This window comes from Taudactylus pleione, unplaced genomic scaffold (assembly GCF_031769625.1).
Source record: "Taudactylus pleione unplaced genomic scaffold, aTauple2 ptg000442l, whole genome shotgun sequence".
NCBI lineage: Eukaryota > Metazoa > Chordata > Amphibia > Anura > Myobatrachidae > Taudactylus > Taudactylus pleione.
The window spans coordinates 2,659,491-2,682,519 of record NW_028284844.1 but is presented as its reverse complement, the minus strand read 5'-3'; the positions used below and the strand labels follow the sequence as shown (position 1 = coordinate 2,682,519).

The 23,029-nt window shown below is 47.7% G+C and overlaps 1 protein-coding gene across 6 annotated transcripts in view; it reads right to left on the bottom strand.

Moving 5' to 3' along the window:
- Window positions 1-23,029, bottom strand: part of KANK4 (KN motif and ankyrin repeat domains 4) — a 184,591-nt gene that overhangs the window by 31,944 nt on the left and 129,618 nt on the right. For 5 of the 6 annotated variants that reach the window (XM_088447864.1, XM_088447861.1, XM_088447863.1 and 2 more), the window contains 2 exons: window positions 18,187-18,274; window positions 11,711-11,930 (listed from right to left, as the gene is read on the bottom strand). In XM_088447864.1, coding sequence (XP_088303990.1) covers window positions 11,711-11,930; window positions 18,187-18,274 — 308 coding nt within the window. Of the gene's footprint in view, window positions 1-11,710; window positions 11,931-18,186; window positions 18,555-23,029 lie in introns of all 6 variants that reach the window. The other variant, XR_015869859.1, reaches the window with a different exon arrangement.

Here is a 23,029-nt window from a genome sequence, read left to right as displayed (position 1 = left end):
CATGTTCACACAATATAAACATGCATAGAAGGAAACACGATCGCTTACCCCATATTTTCATGTCACACATACAATGCACCTCTACGCTAGTGCACACTGTAATGATTTTGATATATTGTAAGTTAAATAGAATCATTCAAACTGATGATGTGTTCCCCATGGTAAAACCGCCAGCAGGAATCCTCCACCTTACGCTGGCATGAGCATCTTGGAGCAGGCACAAAAGGAGACCCTGCATTTATATATAACTCCATGGGGAATAGATGGTTATTAATTTTACAGCCGTTCTCAGCTGGACACCTTCACGCTTTTTAAATGCACTGATGTTCACTTAAAGTGCCCAAGCAGCCATCTCTGGGCAGTACGGTGGCACAATGATTAGCGTGCTGCCTCACAGTGCCAGGGCTGGATTAATGCTTATGGGGGCCCTAGAGCAACTAAGTTGTGGGGGGCCCCTTATAGCCACACAGAGCCCCCCTCCCCCAGCCAGACGGAGCACACCAACCTACTCCCCTCCCCCATTCTATCCCCCAAGCCACGCAGAGCCCTATTGCCTCCATCCCCGCCCCTGATTGCTTACCTGTGCCATCCTCCCGATTCCGGCAGAGCTACTCCAGTGCTCCCTAATCCCCTCCCCTGACTGTGCTCCTGCATGCAGTAGAAAACAGGCACGACACTGGGCACCTGTTCTCGCCATGGTCACAGCAACCCTGTGTGGGGGCACCTCTGTGTGGGGCGGGGGCCCGAGGCGGCCGCCATTGTCGCCCAGGCCCTTAATCCGGCCCTCCACAGAACTGAGGTCCTGGGTTCCATTCCGACCAAGGCATATTCTCTGAAGCCCTGTGTGCACTATATAAATTACTAACTAAATAATAATAAATAAGGGCCTGATTCAGAGCTGAACGCTCTGACCAGAGCGCTCGCTCTGAATCAGGGCCCTCCTACCTTTTTTTGGAGCATCCTCATGGACGCTCGCATAGCTGTGGGTTACCACCCACAGCTATAGCGAGCGTCCATGATGATGGTCGCGATGGTCAAGACCATCGCGACCATCGGGCTTGCGACTGAGACCCTGCGGTAGGGACTCGCTGCCGCAAGCCCTGATGTCAGTGGGGCCGGCTTGAGACGGTAGGCGTTCCCATGGGAACGCCTCCGTCTGGCCGGCACGCCCACCAAAGGGGGCGTGCTGTCAATCAACATCGACAGCACGCCCCCTTTGGTGCGAGACCCGGAGCGATGGAGAGCCCGTCGCTCGCCGGGTCTCGCGCATGCGCACGACGGAGCCCCCTCCGTCGTGTGCATGCGCAGTGGGGGAACATCCACCCGCTTGCAAGCGTACTGCCGCTCACGAGCGGGTCTGAATGACCCCCTAAATCCCTTGTAGTAACTCTGTTACTTTGCAGCAATTAGATAAGATGCTGAGTTAAGCTCTACAAAACCATTGCATAGTAAGTACAGTCAGTATTTATAGCCTAAATAGTCTTCCGGGACAAACATTTGTTGACTGAGAATTAAAAGACCAAACCTAAGAAATACACATTATTCAATACGTCAGAGCTGCTGATAACATTCATAAATATATTAATTATATATATATATATATATTTTTTTTTTTAAAGCTACTTTTCAGAAGGAAAACATTTGCTATAAGCAGACGCTCCCCCGCCATGACACCTTCCATCTTGTACAGAATGCTCTGCTCCCGATCATCCTGCATTAGTTACTATTGCAGATATCTGTGCAGAATTCATTATTCCATGTTAACAAAAATACTGTTCTCATCATTCGGTACAGCCCAAGTCACAAGAGTTACAAATAAAAGGGAAAATGTGAGAGCAGAGCATTACGCACTGGGTAGAAGGGTCATGGTTGAAAGTTTGTATAATATTGATCATGGGAGAAGTATTTTTAAAAGACGCTATAAAAAAGGTTTCTGGAACCAACAAAGACTGGTAACAGAGGGCAGTATCCTACAGAAAGGCACCTAAGGTTACATGGTAAACTAAAACTAAGCATGATAAGAATCTAAGGGCCTGATTCAGACCCGCTTGCGAGCGCATTGCGCTCGCAAGCGGGTCGATGGTGGGCCAATGCGCACGCACGGCGTGCGCAAGCTCCGTAGCGAGTAAGAATTCGCTCACTCTGGGGTTCGCAACAAATTGGGGCGGCTGTCGATGTTGAGTCTTCCTACTGTAAGCGGAGAAACGCGTCCCCAGTACATTTCTACTGATTCCTATACCTCCCCTCTACGGACTGATATATTATTATATTCCCAATATTCTGCTATACTTTTCCTGCTAAATTCATGGAATATGATATTTATTTAAATAAGAACTCAGACATGCCAATTGGGCTATACGCTTTGATTATATATGAAAATTGCATATGGAAGATTATTAAACAAATGAAATGCATCATTGGCGAGAGGCGTGTGCCCGCGAGCGGATACCGCGCCTCCGTAGGATTGCATGGTGTGATTGCAGTGGGCGCCATAGCGTACCTTAGCGTATGCTGCTGTGGGTACTAATCGCATGGCACGATGCGTGTGAACGTTTGTAGCGCAATCAGCATAGATGTAGCTGGACACATCTGTACTGTAATGGCAAGCAATCGAGGGAAGTATTAAAACGAACCAAAACATTTACAGACTGTCATTTAAAGGCTACGTATTAATACGTTTAAATGAGGGTTAAGTTCAATCATTTTAATACTGGTTTTAATTTAATATATTAATATTAGTGAACATATAGATATTCCTTAAAGTGTCAATTTTGCTTGCTTTATGCATATATACATTTTTTATTATTATTGAATTTAAGATTTTTTTAATTAATACCAATAGAGTGCTGACCACTTTTCTTTTTTTTGTTATGTATTATCACTGTAAGAGATTGCAGAGAATCTTAGATCAACATCTTGTTATTCTCTATAACCTTAAATATATTTTAGCACCCAGTAAGGTTTATTTCCCTGTTTGTGATGTACCGTAGTTACAGATACAGATTTCAAGTCCGTATCACCTGATTGGCTAATAAATTACCTTTTAATTCTAAATACTCAGGGGTCTATTTACTAAGCAGTGTTAGGAGACAGAGTGAAAAGTGATAAGGTACCAGCCAATCAGCTCCTAACTGCCATGTCACAGGCTGTGTTTGAAAAATGACGGTTGGTTGGGAGCTGATTGGCTGGCACCTTATCACTTTTCACTCTGTCTCCTAACACTGCTTAGTAAATAGACCCCTAAATGTTATGGTTAATTCCCCTTAAAAGTGAGTTTCTTAGTTCCCCATATCCTGCTTTTTTACAGTAATGTCTGACCACTTTCTAAATATCTGTGTGGTTCCCTTTATGTTTTAATATCATGTTTTCCATTGACTTTTAGTATACATTTAATGTTATATTTGCACCACCAAGCACAGACAAGCGTATCATAATAAAGAGTAGTTATTAATATTATTTCAATGGCAGCTTTCATTCACAGTGTTTGAAGTAGAGCAGGGGTCTTCAACCTTGGCCCTCCAACTGCTGTGGAACTACACATCCCAGTATGCACTGCCATAGTTTTAGCAGGCTGTTATATCAAAAAGGTGGCAGTGAATGCTGGGATGTGTAGTTCCACAGCAGCTGGAGGGCCAAGGTTGAAGACCCCTGAAGTAGAGATTCCTACAGCTGCTGAAGAAAGTGATTTTATTTTTGAGGAGCAGCCAATCACTGTCCAGCTTGGGGATATAACGCAGCAGCCCCGGGAACAGTAGATGACATATCTGCTCCCATAGAGGCCCCTTCATCTGTGTGCAGTAACCTCCAGTTCAGGACTTCTCCCGTGTTAGCAGACTAATGGGTTTTCCTGCTCTCTCCATACATAGAGCGGATGTGTCAGGGTTCCTAATGGCATGATTTAGGGACAGTAAGAAAATCATTATCTCATAGCCAAAAAGTCTCCAGCCTGACCCTGTGTGATCTTTGGCTTCAATGCTTACTTTAAGGCAAATTGTACGCAAATGGAATTTTAAATGCTCAGGTGGAATTCTGGAGAGAAAGTGCTGGATGCAATGAAAGACAACCCACATGGGAATCGGTATGATTTACTGCGGGACCCATGCCCGGCGGTTCAAATCCCGACAGCGCCAGCCCGACAAGGATGAAAATCCCGCTCGTCCCCAGGTAAGTATTCACTAACCTATTCTATCCCCTAACCCTAACCCTCCCTTAGGGGTGCCTAACTCTAACCTCCCCCCCCCCAGTGCCTAACCCTAATCCCCCCTCTAAGTTCCTAAATCTAACCCCCCCCTTCCCCGCCACCTAAACCCAAGTCCCCCGGGGGGGGGTGCCTAAACCTAAGTCCCCCACGGGGGTGCCTAACTCTAACCCCCCCTCCCCCTAGCCTAACCCTAACCTCCTGGGGGGGTGCCTAACCCTAAGTCCCTCCCGGGGTGCCTAATCCTCCCTCCCCCTAGCCTAACCCTAACCCCTGTGGCTGTCCACGCTCAGCCCCCGGCATCACTTCGATCGGGATGCCAGTCTCCGGTCTCCCGGCGTCGGTAAAATAACAGGCGTCTAGATTTAGACGCCTGTCATTTAACCCTCACCAGGATTAAGCAGTCGAGAAGCCGGCTGTCAGGATTAGGTCCGCCGGCTTCCCGACTGCATACCCCCACATGTACAGATGTGTGCTTACTACATTTACAGCCCCATGATGGCAAACTCCTACTTCTAGCGACGGTCCCAGATTTTCAAGATTTGCCCCTGAAATTATATCTTAATATGTTTCAATAAAATGTGGGGCAATACTACCCCATAGTGACATTACCCACCCCCTCCCCCATGTACGCTTGCAGAGCGTGGTCAGGGAGGACTGATCATCAGCTGCAGCAGGTCTATGCCCACTCAGGGATCAGCCAGACAGTGCTCAGGAGGAACTAAGGCCCTCATTCAGAGCCACTCGCAAACAGCAGTACGCTCGTTGCGTTCCGATGTTGACTAACCGCGCCTGCGTCGGTGTAACACTGCGCATGTGCGTACGGCAGATTGCGAGTTTTTTTGGTCTCGTTCGTCAAATAGCGTACAGGAAGTGACATGTCAAATGTGATTGACAGAACAGGGCGTTTTTGGGTGTTGACGGGGGTGGAGATGGAAAAACGCAGGCGTGGCGTTTTTGGGGCGTACATACATTAGCAGATGCGAGCGTAAAATGTGTACGGACCGACTCATACGTCACTGGATGATCCTCTTTCCCTTCAAAATGCTCGCACAGCTTAGGGTCTGGATGACTCGACCACATTGGCGATGGCCTTCTCCTCCATCCCGGCACTCCTCGATGTTGCTGCGATTAATCGCGAGTGGTCTGAACAGCAATTAGTGGTGGATTGAAAACCGGCTTGGTATGTGTTTTGAAAGTAGTTTTTTGTGTTAGCACAAAAGCGTACGCAGGTGGAAATCATAGCTGCTAATGTGATGATTACACAATCAATTTACGTACATTTGTGGTAGTTTCTTTTGGGCTCAGTTTGTTGGTTAGGGCCTATTGTAACAATAATGTCATCATGTTTTTTTGGTTTTTACCTTTTTCTTTTGGCCTGTTGAATTTGCATCGTTATGTTAAATTTGAAACGTTCCTTAAAGAGCCCTTTTTTTGGGGGGCATGTAAAATGTGGTTCTTGCCAGTTTGTGCCTTTTGGCCCAGGATTAAATGTAATCCATTTTGACAATAATGTGAGAATACAATGTCAATTTTTTATTATTTTTTTATTGCTCAAACAAAAAATAAAAAAAAAACTAATTCCTAAGGAGGACCGCCAGATAGTCAAGGCCCTGCAGAAGCCCGGTGACTTGCTCCCGCATACGTGCCACACACTGACAGATTTCTGCCCGACGCCTCTGTTCCTCTGTAGGTGACAAAAGTTTGGGGATTAATAAATCTATAATGAAGCAACATTCTTAAAAAACACAAAACAAGCAAACCAAAACTTAAAAGCTTGTGGCCAAAAAAAACATTACACGGATAAAACCCAGCACCCCAAAATGTCCTAGGCCAAAAATACAAGGGCCCTAAAAAAATGCACACAGGTGTGATATGTGTATGGTGAAATCAGCAGGAACAGGTAAAGACAACCCCCAAAAATACCCTAAGACGACAGAAAGCCAACAAAAATGGGGACGACACATGATTACATACAAACAGTTTGTGGTGCCCAAAATAAAATAAAAAAACATACCGTTCGGCAAAACGCCAGAGCGAGAAGCCACTCCCTGGACCACCTCGGAGGTGGCTACATTCCCCAAACCTAGGGGCAGGGTGTTTGAAGACTCCTGGGAGGGGGTATTTGGAGGAGGGACGGATGGAGGAGAGGGGGAATTGGGCTGGAGGGGAAGTAGACCTGAAATCTCGGCCACAGGGTCTGGGGAGGAGGGGGTAATTGAGGAATTGGGGGTTGGAGAGAGGGGCCGGGACCGGCGTCTTGTCTGGCGATGACGCCGTAGTCTTTGCTGTGCCCCTAAAAGATGAAAAAAATATTGTGGTTAGTTTCAACAGGAATCCAAAATAAAAAAAAAACAAAAAAAAAAATGTACAATGACTAAATAGGACAGGCATGAAAACATGCACATGCAGATATGACTACAATGACTAAATAGGACAGACATGAAAACATGCACATGCAGATATGACTACAATGACTAAATAGGACAGACATGAAAACATGCACATGCAGATATGACTACAATCACTAAATAGGACAGACATGAAAACATGCACATGCAGATATGACTACAATGACTAAATAGGACAGACATGAAAACATGCACACGCAGTTAGGGCCCACAAGATAAACTTGAAAACCACAGTCCATAAAACTTACTTTCCTCAATCTGCATGCGAAAGCATGTCAGCAAGCGGGGCGTACGCCGGTGCAGGTCCGACCACCTGCGCTCCAGCTGGCCAATATGTCGGCGAGAGCCGAAGGAGCGCAGACAGCGACGTACCTCTGCATATGCGGAACGCTTTCGGCTATTTGAGATGGGTGGAGGCTGACTGGTGATCCGCCTGTCCATCACCTCCGTCAGCACCAGCAGTTCGCGCCTGGTGAATGCGGCGGATCTCATGATGGCAATGGTGTTTTTTTAGAAAATTATTTTTAATAAAGCACCCAAAAAAAATTTGATTGGCTAATGTATTTGGGAAATTAACAGGACAAATTCTATTGGTTAGTGTATGAGTCATGTGTTCGACAGGGCCACAAATCTCTTGAGAGTTATGATAGGCTTGATGCAGTGACATGCGTAAGGAAATTTAAATAAAGAAATGAACCACAGAAAATTTGTGGGGATACAAACAAATAGAACAATTGTTTAATTGGGGCTAACATGTCTTTTGAACAATAAAAGCGAAGGTTTCAGCAGTACATATTCTGCGAGTAAACACAAACACAGACAAGATTAAAGTTTATTGCATTGTGTTGAAAAAAAAAAAACAATTAAGCTAATTGATACATTGATTGGCATGATACGATTGAGGGAGGTAGGCAGAAAAAACGAGCAGGTAATCGGAATCTGACAGGCCCACTTCCGGTTTGTACTTGTGCGTGCGTTCCCTTCAAGCCATTTCGGGGATGTACGCTCGCTATTTGGCACGCTCGTTAGTTAGAGGAGGGGTCGGCTGAGTTTGGGGCGGATTTTTAGCTGCGTACGAAAATACGAGCGAGTGCTTGAATTTAAATATTTTTTTACGTACGCCAAACGTACGTACAGCCAATTGCGAGTGGGTCTGAATCAGGGCCTAAGTCCCCTCCTCACACCTTTGATTCCAGTGCACGTGCCCCAGAGTGCCACTCGCAGACCACTACATCAATGCCTGGGGGCCTAGAGCAGGAGTAAACCTAGAGCCATATTCAATTAGAGGCGAAGTTTTCGCCTGTCTGACTGTTCGCATCATTTGCCTGTTTCAGAGAGCGAATTTATTCCGTGTGCGTCCCTGCTTTTCGTCTAATTCAATTGCAGAACAGGCGAAAACGGAAATAGGCGAATGCGGAACAGGCGAAAAGTACTGAAAGAATTGGGTAAAGCAGTCTGTACCCCAGAAAAAGATATATTAACATAGGGAATCACTATAGATGTGTACTAATAGCCCTAATAAGACTATTTTGGGTACTTAAGTTGTGTAAATTGCTTGCTATTAGCGTCTTTGTAAAAGTGGTGAAGAATGGCATAAAGCTGTATTTTTTGGTGAAAATAAATAGTCCTGTCACATTTGGGGTGCTTGAAAATGGGTACTAGCATATTTTTATGTCTCTAAAGTGAACTTTTAAAAAACGTGAAAAATCCACCTGCTGCATGCACCTGCAATCCCAAAAACACCTGACCCATACTTGGGGACCCCCAAAAAGTCTATTTCGATACTTTTAATGTTTATCCCCCCACTTTTTAAATTTTCACCCCAAAAATGACATGTCTTTTTTGGGGTGTTCTTAGGTTTTTGTTTCTGTTTTTTTGTGCAGATTTGTCCTTTGGGGGGCTGTCCCAAGGGGTCTGAGATGTTTCCCCACGTTTGTACCCCAAAATAAAGATTTTTCATTTCTTTTCACCAGCTATTGATTGGAGAATCATTTTTGGAGAGTTGTTTTCACTTAGGTGAAATTGCCCTGGAATTGAATTTGGCAAAATTTTTTTAGGCAAATTTTTCACAAAAAAACAGGCGAATATGGCTTTTCGCCTCTAATTGAATTCCCCTCCTATTCTGCACATGTGCATAACGGATTTCCTCTTTTACAGCTGTGGGATGGATGCGGACAGCACGGTCACATGGGATGCTCCCGGGTCAGCTGGCTGTGGTAACATCCCATGTGACCGTGCCAGGTAAGTGGTTAATGTCTACTACATTCACAAATCCGAAAGGAGACAGTCACTGCATTGTGCTTGGAGTAAAGTGACCGCGTCAGCCATCATCTTTGTTACAGATGTCTCCTCATACATCTAGCCTCAATACGCCACGCAGCGCGACTTGCCTGGCGTGACTGAGCCACCAGGTCCTGAGAGACTCTGCTAGTGCCGGGCGTCATTTTTGCATCTTTTTTCACTGACATTGCATTTAAGTCCCAATGTGATGTGACTAGGACGCACCAGCAGACTGTGCTGAGTAATGTGTCAAAGTCAAATAATTGGTTATGATCGTTGTACAATTATTATCAGACGATCAAATCGTCTATGGTCTGACGATGTGTTTCCACGACGCTACTTTGCGTTGTGCAATCCGATGCGCTAAACTGCGTATACACAACACACATACGCTGATGCACATAACGCACACACATATAAATGTATATATACTTATGTACACGGACGCTCATATGTGTATGCACATACTTACACATGGACGCTCATTTGTATATAGTTGCTAATGCGACACAGATGCACATATGCGGACGCATATGTGCAAGATGGTTCCCAGTCACAATAGTTACTGGCCAGAGTTATTAAAGGTATTTTTAACTAATAATTATGATATAATGGGGTAGATGTATTATAGCGGCACGTTAAGTGCCGCTATAACGCTTCCCGCTTCGCCTCTTTACCGAGGCGAAGCAGGAAGCACTACCGATGAGATGTAAGAACATCTCATTGGCCGGAGAGGGGGAGCGTTAACTCCCCCCTCCGGCGCTACCCGTTAGAGACAGCAGCGCATCAGCCTAGTGCTGATGCGCTGCATCTCTTCCCGGCCGGCTCCACTGAGCATGCGCGGGATCTCGCAAGTATCGCGAGATCCCCGCGTGGAGCCGGCAGCCGCCGCAGCAGGGACAGCGCTGTCCCTGCTGTGGGGATAGGCTAGCGCCAGGCTGTAGTTGTCGATAACGACAGCTACAGCCGGCCGAACGGTCATGCGGTATGACCGTTCGTACATGGCCCTGCCGCTCGGCGCTGCTATCCTGTAGATAGCTGCGCCGATAACAACAGGGGCACATAGCGCCCCTGTCATTTACCACCCAGACCCCTGATCATACATCGGGGAGAAGCGGTATCAGCACACATAACGAGTGCGGATACCGCTTCTGGGCTTCATACATCTCCCCCAATGTGCCCTTAAATGAGTTCGAAAGTTTAGAGCATAGTGGACATGTCATGTTTGGTATCATACTAAATCCCTGTTTATTTGCAGACTCCCGTTCCTATCGGCAAAGGAGTCGCATCTTGCGTCCGCTAGTTATGGATGATAGGGAGTTATTGCATTGAATGTTAGTATCTATATGCAGTGTTGTAGCTAGTATTAACCAGTTGTTCGGTGGGAAACTACACAAAGACACCGTTGGAGAACTGAGACGTGCCCCTAATGACACCGTATGAATCAACCAATGACCAGATTATCCAGAAGCAAGAACCAATGGAAACCTGTCAACTAGTTCCTTTGTTAACGTTGAACTCTGTAAGGTAAATAGGCTGTGACCCGACTCCAGTGTATAGACATCCTCTTTGATGATCACAGACTTCTGGATTGATGACTGTATACTGGGACCAGTGCGCATGCGTATGTATCGGCTTGTACTATTATTGATTGCTTTTTACTCTAATTGTTAAATCTTTCACTGTGTTACTTTTTCTTTACATAAATAACTTTTTGTGCTTTGGAACCACACGATTGGACTGGAAAGCAATTCTTTCTTAAGCGACTTGCAGCGCTAAATAGCGACTAGCGACTATTAGGAATCAATAAATGTGATAGGCGTCACTTGTATATCTGTATGCACCTGAGTCTGTATATGAAGCAAAACGGAACTTGGAATGAAAAAATCTGCGGCCGCACATTGTAGCACTTTGTATAGAGATTCAGAGACTCGGTCACACAGATATACAGGTGTCGCATATCAAAATTACTCAGCAGTGTCTGCTGGTGCCGCAAAAACTACACTTGGCGCTAGCAGAGTCTCACAAGACTTGGCTCGGCGAGAGGGGCTTTTTTAGTGTGACTGCAGCAGAGATGTATCACAGATGTATCTGTATATAGCGCAATCCTCAGAACATTGTAGAAGATGAATTTCTACCGCAATTGTTAAAAAGTAAAGTGTGATGAATTATTATCTCCTTCCTGTATCATAAACAGCTTGTGACACATTCATCAGCCCTGAGGCATTGGTTACATTAATGAACTTGGAAGCCTGTCAGTCACATGATCACATCCTGGCTTCTGGCCGGCCCGTTCATGATGCAAGATATCTCTGCCCTACTAATATGGCAAATAACATCAAAGGGATATGGGAGGACTCAAGACTGACACATTTAGGGGCATATGTATCAAAGCTTGATGTGAGATAAGTGTGAAATATATATCACCAACCAATCCGCTCCAAACTATCACTTCTTAAACACAGCCTGCAAAATGTAAGTTAGAAGCTGATGGTTGGTGATATATATCTCACAATGTTATCTCACATCAAGCTTTTATACATATGTCCCTAACAGAACTTACAATATTGTATGCTTGTTATTCAGCTTAGCTTTTCACAGAGTTTCAGATACAGATATGTCCAATGTTATTTTGATTTCCTCTTTGCCCAGCACCAGTTATTGCTACGTTATCATCCTGGACAAGTCACACACTCTAAAATAAATGTAATCAATACTGTGCATATAACACAAACTGCGCCGACAGGCAGAGAATGTCGATAAGTTGCCGTACAACGAAAACAATACATTTTACAGTGCAACTGATTTCATTGTTCCCCACCTGTATCCAGTAAGAGTTTAACGATCCTAAAGTTGGAATGTGACACACTGTAATGCAGAGCAGTATTCCCATTCTCATCGGAGATATTGACCACCATCTGCAGCAGCAAAGGGCTGATCGATCTGAACTCCTCCAGATAAACGGAAACCAGATCCGGAGACGAGGACTTCTGGCTGGAGACTCGGAACCACTCTTGGCAGACGGTGTATAACGTTTGTCTCTACAACAGTACAACGGTTATTATTAGTTACCAGCTCCGGCCAAACCATGATGTCTATCTGCAAACAATCCTGAGATAACCACAAATGAGAAACCGCAGCACAATGTTCTCCGAGATTCCCTATAAATCAAACGTTTATTGCAAATGTAGATGATCTCTCGCTCTCTCTGGGGCTCATTCCAATGTTTATGCTGTGATTCCCCCAAAGGCCTCCGCCAATAGAGCAGTCTGATGAGGTCACACTAGAAATTTGGAGCAGCGTCCAAAGCAGGACAAGAGAGCTAATCCCATAATATATCACATGCTGCTGAATTTAAAGCACCATATAAATAAATGGCTATGAAAATATAAATGCTAATTATTGTGATTGAGGGAAGACACTTAACTCGTTCTCACACTAAAAGCATGAATTAAAAAAAGTCAGCAAAACTTGCATTCACAATGTTGTCTAACTAAAGACTTAAGGGTCTATGGGGGTCATTCAGACCTGTTCGCGAGCAAAGGACGCTCGCAAACGAGTCGATGTTGCCCCACTGCGCATGCGCACGACAGAGGGAGCTCCGTCGTGCGCATGCGCGAGACCCAGACTGCGACAGCCAAGCTGTCGCTCCGGGTCTCGCACCAAAGGGGGCGTGCTGTCGATGTTGATTGACAGCATGCTCCCTTTGGTGGGCGTGCCGGGGGCGTGGCGGCCAGACGGAGGTGTTCCCATGGGAACGCCTACCGTCTGAAGCCGGCCCCACTGACATCACTAGTGATAGAGCCAAAATCACTCCAGGGCTTGCGGCAGCGAGACCCTACCGCAGGGTCTCCGTCGCAAGCCCGATGGTCGCGATGGTCTTGACCATCGGGACCATCATCATGGACGCTCGCTATAGCTGTGGGTGACCCACAGCTATACGAGTGTCCAGGAGGACGCTCCATTTTCATGGAGGAGGGCCCTGATTCAGAGCGAGCGCTCTGGTCAGAGTGTCCGGCTCTGAATCAGGCCCTATGTACTAACAAACGCGGAACTGCCGCGATTATCTATCCATATTGCAGGGGATATTTCATTTTTAATGAAAATATTCCTGCTATGTAAAAAGGGGAACAGTGGTTGCGGTAAAGACTTCTCCGGGGGCAAGCTGGCACTGCGCATGCACACATCGTTGGTCGTTCACCGCATACACACTGAACGATATATTGTTGAACGATATATATTTATCGTCCATATCATTAAAAAAAATCGTCTAATCTGTTTGCGGCTTTACATGATAAATCCCTGAAATAGGTTTTAAGGACTATTCATTTACCTGTAGCTTTGTCATTGGTATGACAATGAACCTGAGCACACGGGCACTCATTGTCCTGGCAAGCGATTACCTCGCTGTCCTCCTAATGGCCGCATCTCCTACCACCATCATAGGCATGGATTGCCCTCCTTTGCTGTCCCCATCATTACTGGCTGGTAGAGGAAGGATCCTGCCAATATTCTATTGCTATGTATCAGGTAAGCACTAGCCGTCCTGATACTTTTGCAAACTCTACTCCTACAGACATCTGGCTCCCTTCATCTTGATCCTGTTCTTGGCCTCAGTTGTGAGTCATGCCCATGGACTTATACTATACGTACTTTTGGTAATGTATATTATGGTGTCTACGCAGCAAGCCTCTTTTTACTTAAAGCATTCAGAAACTGCACGATTTGAAGTATCAGGGCCATGTAACAATCGCCTAATGCAGGAGATATCACATATATCTAATGGGGATCGGTATGATTTACCGCAGCCCGGCAGAGGTGGAAATCCCAAACGTTTTAAGGTAAGTATAAACTAACCTAATTCTACCCCCTAACCCTCCTTTAGGAGTGTCTAACCCTTACCTCCCCCCAAGTGCCTAACCGTAATCCCCCTTCTAAGTGCCTAAACCTAACCCTCCCTTCCCCGCAGCCTAACCATAAGTCTCCCGGGGGGTGCCTAACCCTAACCTCCCCCCCGGGGATGCCTAACCCTAATCTTCCCCTAGCCTAACCCTAACCTAACCCACCCCCCGTGGCTGGCCACGCCGACCTTACCTTCGATCGGGATGCCGGGCCTCGGGCTCCCGGCTTAGGTAAAATGACAGGCGTCGGGATCTCGACTCCTGTCATTTAACCCTTGCCGGAATTAGACAGTCGGGAAGCCGGCGGTCGGGATTCCGTCCGTCAGCTTCCCGACTGCTTCCCATCTAATGTAAGGGGCTAATTAGCACCGCAGACCACAGTCCCTTTTAATCACAACGGGGACTGCAATCCGATCCCCTATGTACCAAGGATCTTGGGATCCCTCTCCTGCAGCCTCCAATCATCCTCCGGTGTTTATGGAGAATTACGCTGCTGTGCATGTGCAGCGTCAGAAGGTGAGGAAGAGTTTTTTGCACTGCGCGCTTTGAGCTAGGCATTAATTTGCAGTGATGGCATGTCCCCGCCTCCACTCTCCCTGTAACATCACTTTATATATAGGCAAAAAACAGAAACATAAGCCACAATATAAACTGGTGAGAATGATGGCACTACTGCGATTCTTGATACATAGACCCCTTAGCCTTTTAGAGAAATTTACCACAAAGTAAAAAAAAAAAATGGAATGATAGAGATTTCCTTATGTTGAACTGTGGGCTTGACTCAGACGCGCTCGCTAGATGCGTATGCAAATTCGGCTAGGTGACGGCAAGGCATAAGCACGCCCATTATGTCTTGGCATGCGATCGCTTTGTGTATGTAGAGGCCCACCAGCCTGGCTTAAGACGCCCACTTGCGCACGTCATCTCCAGAAAGTGTATGAAACCATCGGTACATCAGGTACCATCGGATGCGATCGCAGCGCTTGAGGTTTACTATACTCTACTGCGAGCACTTCAGTGTGAAATACAACCAGGTGACGAGTACTATGACGCTGCTTGTTAATTATGCACACCTCTGAAACAGCGTTAAGACGCTCAGGCACGCCTGCGTTCACACCTCCAGTCCCCCATTTCTAGTGGCCTGCCCCTGTCACCACCCACAAACGGCTTCTCCTGTCACTCACTCTGCTGGGCTGTCTATGCGCACCGAGCTAACGCTTCCCGACCTCTCGCACTGGTTTGCGCACAATGCGAAAATCGTCTGGCTACGAGCGAACGCATCCTAGCGAGTGGGTCTGAATGAGGTCCTGTGTCCTTGAATTAAACTGTGCACACATCAGAACAGCGAGCTGCCGTGGTTCTGAAGGCCTATGCTTGCTCAGAAGCCGCTTACGTCTGGGAAATACATTTAGGATGGGTGTTCTATCTCACAAGTGTCAGAAATACCTGCAGCGAGATCCCCCGGAGAAATGCCGCTGACCCTTGTTTAAAAGCTGCCTAAATGCCGACTCTCCCAACAAGTAATTATATGAAACTCTTAAAACAATGAAGATGCCGCAATGTATTTGAGAGGATTTGTTTGATTGGTTCATACAGATAAGCAGGAAGTCTAGGCTTTGTCTGTCTAATTTGGCCTCTTGGGACTCTGCAACATTATTAAAACCTGCAAATACTCAGCGAGGGTCTGTGTCAGGATTTTGCTGGCTGTACAATCCTGTTTCCTGGGTAGTTATCGGTCTCTATGATGGCGCTAATCTCTCGGAAGGAGGCGGCGTTCGGAGTGCAGCTATTTACTGTAGACGCTGCAGGTGTTATGGGATCATTGATGTGATCACATGTGTAGAAATTAGGGAGGCTAAGAGGATCTGTTCTTATCCTGGCTCCCGCTGTTTCCATACACTGAAGCCTCGGAAACGTATTATAACCGTAATTACCAAATTGTTGCAGACAGATTAAGAAGCATCTTCAATGCGTAGATTCACAATGTTTCCATACGCTATACAGAAACCGAGGGTGTAATAATAACTCCCAGAGAGAATAATGTGGTTGCTGTACGGGAGAGTGCACATCCATCTCCATTATAAATATAATGAAGACTCCTCTGCAAGAATCCTCTATTTATAGAAACATTCTCCACAACCTAGAAAACAGTTACACAATTTCCTATAAAAAGTAAATGAAATAAAAAGAAGAGGAATATTTAATTGTAAGACCCTTAGACGGTCTTATTGCTGCTATCCTGTCTAACCTGTGCCTGGGGTGAGGACAGTAACAATGATCATTCATTCCTAGGAGAAAACAAAGTGTCTTTGGCATACAAGCATTGCTGAGAACCAGAACCCGGTTTTCCCAGGATAGTCCTCCTGATTTAAATTCACCTGATCCCCACAGTGGATTTTTTGATCTGAGGATGCAGCTTATCCATTCAATAGGAAGTAGCAACATTGATAGGATATATCATCAGCGAGGTCACAGGTTCCTAGTGATTGGACAGGCTGCACTCTCAGTGATGTCACTGGTTCCTAGTGACCGAATAGGCTGCACTCTCAGTGATGTCACTGGTTCCTAGTGAATGGATAGGCTGCATTCTCACTGATGTCACTGGTTCCTAGTGAATGGATAGGCTGCACTCTCACTGATGTCACTGGTATCTAGTGACTAGATAGGATTCACTCACAGTGATGTCACTGGTTCCTACTGAACGGACAGGCTGCACTCTCAGTGATGTCACTTGTGAATAGATAGCATACATTATTAGTGAGTGACAGACTGAATTCTCATTAATATTGGTTCACACTGCCTCACTGACGCAGGCTCCTAGAATGATAATGGCTTACTTGTAGGAATGTATACTGTATAAAGAAATCACTAACGCAGAGTTTCAAACGGGACGCAGCCTGAGCAGGCAGCACTGAAAATAGTGCAGACACCATACTCACCGATCTCTCTGCTGTACAGATGAGCAACAGAAGTGCTGCTGCGTATAACGATCCTATCCTATTCAGAGCCGATCGTAAGCGGTTCGATGATTGTGCACTGCGCATGCGCCGCGTCTGGTGTACACGAGCCGCGCTGAGCGACTGAAGTTCAGTCGCTACGGGGCTAGCAACAAAATGGGGCGGCTGTCGATGGTGAGTGACAGCTCGCCCCGTTTTTTGGGCGGGTAGGGGTGGGTGGCTGCACAAACGCAGGCGTTCCCATAGGAATGCCTGGCGTTTGTTGGGCGGTCCAACTGATATCACTAGTGATGTCAGTAGTGGACTTCCTGCTCTATTAGATCAGGAAGTCCACTCGGCCTTGCGGCAGCTAGACCCCTACCCCAGGGTCTCCTCGTAAGGCCGATGGTCGCGATTATCGCGATGGTCTCCAGCTCACTTGCACAAGCTGTGGGTGGTCACCCACAGCTTTGCGAGCGGCCGGAGACCAAACAAATAAAAACACAACAGAAAAAACACACCCACAAGCCCTGCGGGCGGCCGCCAGCTGCGAGCGGCTCTGAATCAGGGCCCGCGTGTACGCAGCATTACAATGGTTTGCAACAAAATTCTGGAATAGTGGCCCTCATTCAGAGCCGTCCTCCTGGACGCTCGTATAGCTGTGGGTCACCACCCACAGGCTATACGAGCGTGCATTGTGATGGCCGCGATGGTCGAGACCATCGCGACCATCGAATTTGCGAGCCGGAGCCTGCGGTTGAGGTTTTCAACCGCAAGCTCCGGAGTGATTTTGGCTCTATCAGAGCCAAAATCACTCCCACTGACATCACTAGTGATGTCAGTGGGCCGGCTTCTGACGGGAGGCGTTGCCGTGGGAACGCCCCCGTCAGGGGGGCACGCCCCCGGCACGCCCACCAAAGGGGGCGTGCTGTCAATCAACATTGACAGCACGCTCCCTTTGATCGGACACAACGAGCGAAGGACTTTCCTTCGCTCGTCGCGTCTGGCGCATGCGCACGACGGAGCTCCCTCCGTCGTGCGCATGCTCAGTCCATAACATCGACCCACTTGCGAGCGGACAGCCGCTCGCGAGTGGGTCTGAATCAGGCCCAGTATTCGGTGTTCAGGGTCAGTGATCGTGATGCCGATATGAGTTTTAGAGCAGTTTGCTCCCATGAATTCGTTCTGATTTATTAGTCTGAAGGAGATAAGACACTTGTTCTGGAGCTACACGGACACTTACTGCTACTGATCTCTCTCCAGTCCCTTTTAGAGAGAAGGGACTGTGCCACCCTAGGAGTTTCATTATACTGCATATCCCTTTACTAAGCTTTTGTCTAAACTGCAGCCTGTGCAGATAACCCATTGCTTTTTAATTAAAAGTCCAATTATTACATACTGCTGCGATCTCTAGCCGGGAGCAATGAGAACAATGACAGAATGGGAAGGGTAACCTGTACCAGTTTGTTGTCTGTGGTGGTCCTCAGCTCTGCAAGATGGTTGCTCAGTATTTGACATTCGCTGCGAATTGCGTCCCCCATTGAACACCTGCATGGAGACAAGAAACAAACCCCTCAGTATTTGGCTTCTATTCATACAATGCATTGCTGGAGAGCACAGATATGTGTATCCGTGGCTGAGGAGCGCAGAGACGTGTATCCGTGGCTGAGGAGCGCAGAGACGTGTATCCGTGGCTGAGGAGCGCAGAGATGTGTATCCGTGGCTGAGGAGCGCAGAGATGTGTATCCGTGGCTGAGGAGCGCAGAGATGTGTATCCGTGGCTGAGGAGCGCAGAGACGTGTATCCATGGGGTATCCGGTCTAAAGATCTACAATAAAAAGGTAGACAATGTCTTTATAGACACCAGATGTTAGACAGGCAATAGGTCGACAGGGACAAAAGGTCGACACACTAAAGGTCGACATGTAAGAAGGTTGACAGGTACAAATGGTCAACGGTCAAAATGTCGACATACCAATGGTCGACTTGAAAATGGTCGACGCGTGTTTTTTATTATTATTCTTTTTTTTTTAGGGTTAGGGTTAGGCACTTACTAGAGGTTTAGGGTTAGGCACTTACCCCAACGGTTAGGCACCAGGAGGGTTAAGGTTAGGCACTAGAAGCGACGGTTAGGGTCAGGCATCTACCACGACGGTTAGGCACCAGGAGGGAGGGTTAGAAAATCAAAACATGTGTCGACCATTTTCATGTTGACCTCGACCCTGTGGACCATTTGTACCTGTTGACCTTCTTACATGTCGACCTTTAGTGTGTCGACCTTGTGCCCCTGTCAACCTTTTGTCCCTGTCAACCTATTGCCTGTCTAACATCTGGTATCTATCTAGACATTGTCTACCTTTTTACTGTAGATCTTTCAATCCATAACCAGACAGTGCTGGACAGCGCAGATACATGCATCCGTGGCTGGACAGCGCAGATACATGCATCCGTGGCTGGACAGCGCAGAGATGTATATGCGTGGCTGGACAGCGCAGATACATGCATCCGTGGCTGGACAGCGCAGAGATTTATATATGCGTTGCTGGACAGCGCAGATACGTGTATCCGTGGCTGGACAGCGCAGATACGTGTATCCGTGGCTGGACAGCGCAGAGATGTGTATCCGTGGCTGGACAGCGCAGAGATGTGTATCCGTGGCTGGACAGCGCAGAGATGTGTATCCGTGGCTAGACAGCGCAGTGTGTGATCATTGGCATGTACTCATCGGATCAGCAAACGTCATAATCAACACAGCAATAATGGGTCTAGATCTGACTATGAGAATTCTCCTGGCGACGTAAACGCAGGTATGTTGCGACCAGTGGAAGCTCCAGAGATGGGGCTGCAGCACAGTCCAAAATTCAAATAGGGGAGCCACACCAACTGCCACCCCAAACACTGCCAATCATCACCGGCCGAGACTCAATGGCAGTTGGTGGAGCTCCCCTATTTGAATCTTGGACTGTGCTGCAGCCCCACCTCTAAAGCCGCCACTGGTTGCGACCGATTTTGGGGAGTATTTTAGCCTGCGACTGTGATCCCGTATACAGTAAAAATGCCTCTCGTGTCAGTTTCCACGGCCATTCTGCGCGACCATAGGGTTACTTAGAAGGCCGATAATCACCTGATCTACGACCGGTGCTGCGTCTTTGTACGTGTGAACATTTGCATTGGATTTGAGAAAATTTGCATATTTTCACACAGCCGATGCGCACAAATCCGCGGCAGCAGCATTATCGTCCATCTCTGAATCAGGCCCAAAGTTAATGACTTAAAGCAAAACCGGCTCCGTTACTACCGAAACTATATAACTCATATGGGCCCCAGGTTTATATTTTCTGCAGCATTTGTACTGTATGAGATATTAGTATAATCCACAGTCACGTTCCTCACTGCTTTGCCCATCACTTATAGGGGGGCACTCCTCTTCCTACACTGTAATATAGGGGGGCACTCCTCTTCCTACACTGTAATATAGGGGGGCACTCCTCTTCCTACACTGTAATATAGGAGGGCACGCCTCTTCCTACACTGTAATATAGGGGGGCTCTCCTCTTCCTACACTGTAATATAGGGGGGCACTCCTCTTCCTACACTGTAATATAGGGGGGCACTCCTCTTCCTACACTGTAATATAGGAGGGCACTCCTCTTCCTACACTGTAATATAGGGGGGCACTCCTCTTCCTACACTGTAATATAGGGGGGGCACTCCTCTTCCTACACTGTAATATAGGAGGGCACGCCTCTTCCTACACTGTAATATAGGGGGGCACTCCTCTTCCTACACTGTAATATAGGGGGGCACTCCTCTTCCTACACTGTAATATAGGGGGGCACTCCTCTTCCTACACTGTAATATAGGGGGGGCACTCCTCTTCCTACACTGTAATATAGGGGGACACTCCTCTTCCTATACTAATATAGGGGGGCACTCCTCTTCCTACACTGTAATATAGGGGGGCACTCCTCTTCCTATACTGTAATATAGGGGGGCACTCCTCTTCCTACACTGTAATATAGGGGGGCACGCCTCTTCCTACACTGTAATATAGGGGGGACACGCCTCTTCCTACACTGTAATATAGGGGAGCACGCCTCTTCCTACACTGTAATATAGGGGAGCACTCCTCTTCCTACATTGTAATATAGGAGGGCACTCCTCTTCCTACACTGTAATATAGGAGGGCACTCCTCTTCCTACACTGTAATATAGGGGGGGCACGCCTCTTCCTACACTGTAATATAGGAGGGCACTCCTCTTCCTACACTGTAATATAGGGGGGGCACGCCTCTTCCTACACTGTAATATAGGGGGGGCACGCCTCTTCCTACACTGTAATATAGGGGGGCACTCCTCTTCCTACACTGTAATATAGGGGGGCACTCCTCTTCCTACACTGTAATATAGGAGGGCACGCCTCTTCCTACACTGTAATGTAGGGGGAGCTCTCCTCTTCCTACACTGTAATATAGGGGGGCACTCCTCTTCCTACACTGTAATATAGGAGGGCACTCCTCTTCCTACACTGTAATATAGGGGGGCACTCCTCTTCCTACACTGTAATATAGGGGGGGCACTCCTCTTCCTACACTGTAATATAGGGGGGGCACTCCTCTTCCTACACTGTAATATAGGGGGGGCACTCCTCTTCCTACACTGTAATATAGGGGAGCACTCCTCTTCCTACACTGTAATATAGGGGGGCACTCCTCTTCCTACACTGTAATATAGGGGGGCACTCCTCTTCCTACACTGTAATATAGGGGGGCACTCCTCTTCCTACACTGTAATATAGGGGGGCACTCCTCTTCCTACACTGTAATATAGGGGAGCACTCCTCTTCCTACACTGTAATATAGGGGGGCACGCCTCTTCCTACACTGTAATATAGGGGAGCACTCCTCTTCCTACAGTGTAATATAGGGGGCACTCCTCTTCCTACACTGTAATATAGGGGGGCACTCCTCTTACTACACTGTAATATAGGGGGGCACTCCTCTTCCTACACTGTAATATAGGGGGGCACTCCTCTTCCTACACTGTAATATAGGGGGGCACGCCTCTTCCTACACTGTAATATAGGGGAGCACTCCTCTTCCTACAGTGTAATATAGGGGGCACTCCTCTTCCTACACTATATTAAATGTATCTCAAAACTAGAGATGAGCGGTTCGGATTCTGTGGAATCCGAACCGCTCCGAACATTGGGGATCCGAGTCCACCCGAACCCTGTTCGGGTGTTCACCGCCTGACTTGGATCCCCGTTCGGGGCCGAACAGCAGCCGCCTGATGTCGGATTCTCACTAGAGAATCCGACATCAGGTCTCCTCGCGTGTAGGGCAGAGCGCAGTGATAGCGCTCTGCCCTACACAGACACAGACACACAGCCGCCAGCGGCAGCTGTGTGTTTGTTACAGCAGCCAATGAGAGTCACACAGACTCTCATTGGCTGCTGCACGGAGGGAGCCGGCTGGAGCTCACACATGAGCTCCGTCTTCCGGCTCCCTCCTCAGCGTGTGACAGAGCGGACGGCGCGGGAGCGGGGATACAGGTAAATTTTTTTTTTTTTTATTTGTGCAAGGGCCGCGGGCGCTACTGGAGGGGGGTCTGCTACTGGGGGTGCGGGGGGGCCATACTACTGGGGGGGGTCTGCACTACTGGGGGGATCTGCTACTGAGGGGGGCTATACTACTGGGGGGGCCATACTACAGAGGGGCCTGCTACTGGGGGGGCTATACTACTGGGGGGGTCTGCTACTGGGGGGCCATACTACTGAGGGGCCTGCTACTGGGGGGGGGCATACTACTGGGGGGGGCTTACTACTACTGGGGGGGGGCTGCTACTGGGGCAGCCGAATACAGGGGGGGCCATACTACACGGGGGGCCCATACTACAGGGGGGCTACTACTGGGGCAGCCTACTACTGGGGGGGGCCTGCTACTGGGGCAGCCTACTACTGGGGGGGCCATACTACTGGGGGGGCCATACTACTGGGGGGGCATACTACTGGGTGGCATGCTAATGGGGGGCATACTACTGGGGGGACCTGCTAATGGGGGGCATACTACTGGGTGGCATGCTAATGGGGGGCATACTACTGGGGGGGCCTGCTAATGAGGGGCATACTACTGGGGGGCATTCTACTGGGGGCACTGCATAGTGGACCCTACTACTAAGGGGACTGCATAGGGGGCACCAAATCTGGGGGACATTGTGTAAAGGACACTGCTACTGTGGGCATTGTGTAAAAGGGTCACTACTGTGGGCATTGTGTAAAAGGGGCACTACTGTGTGTCGTAA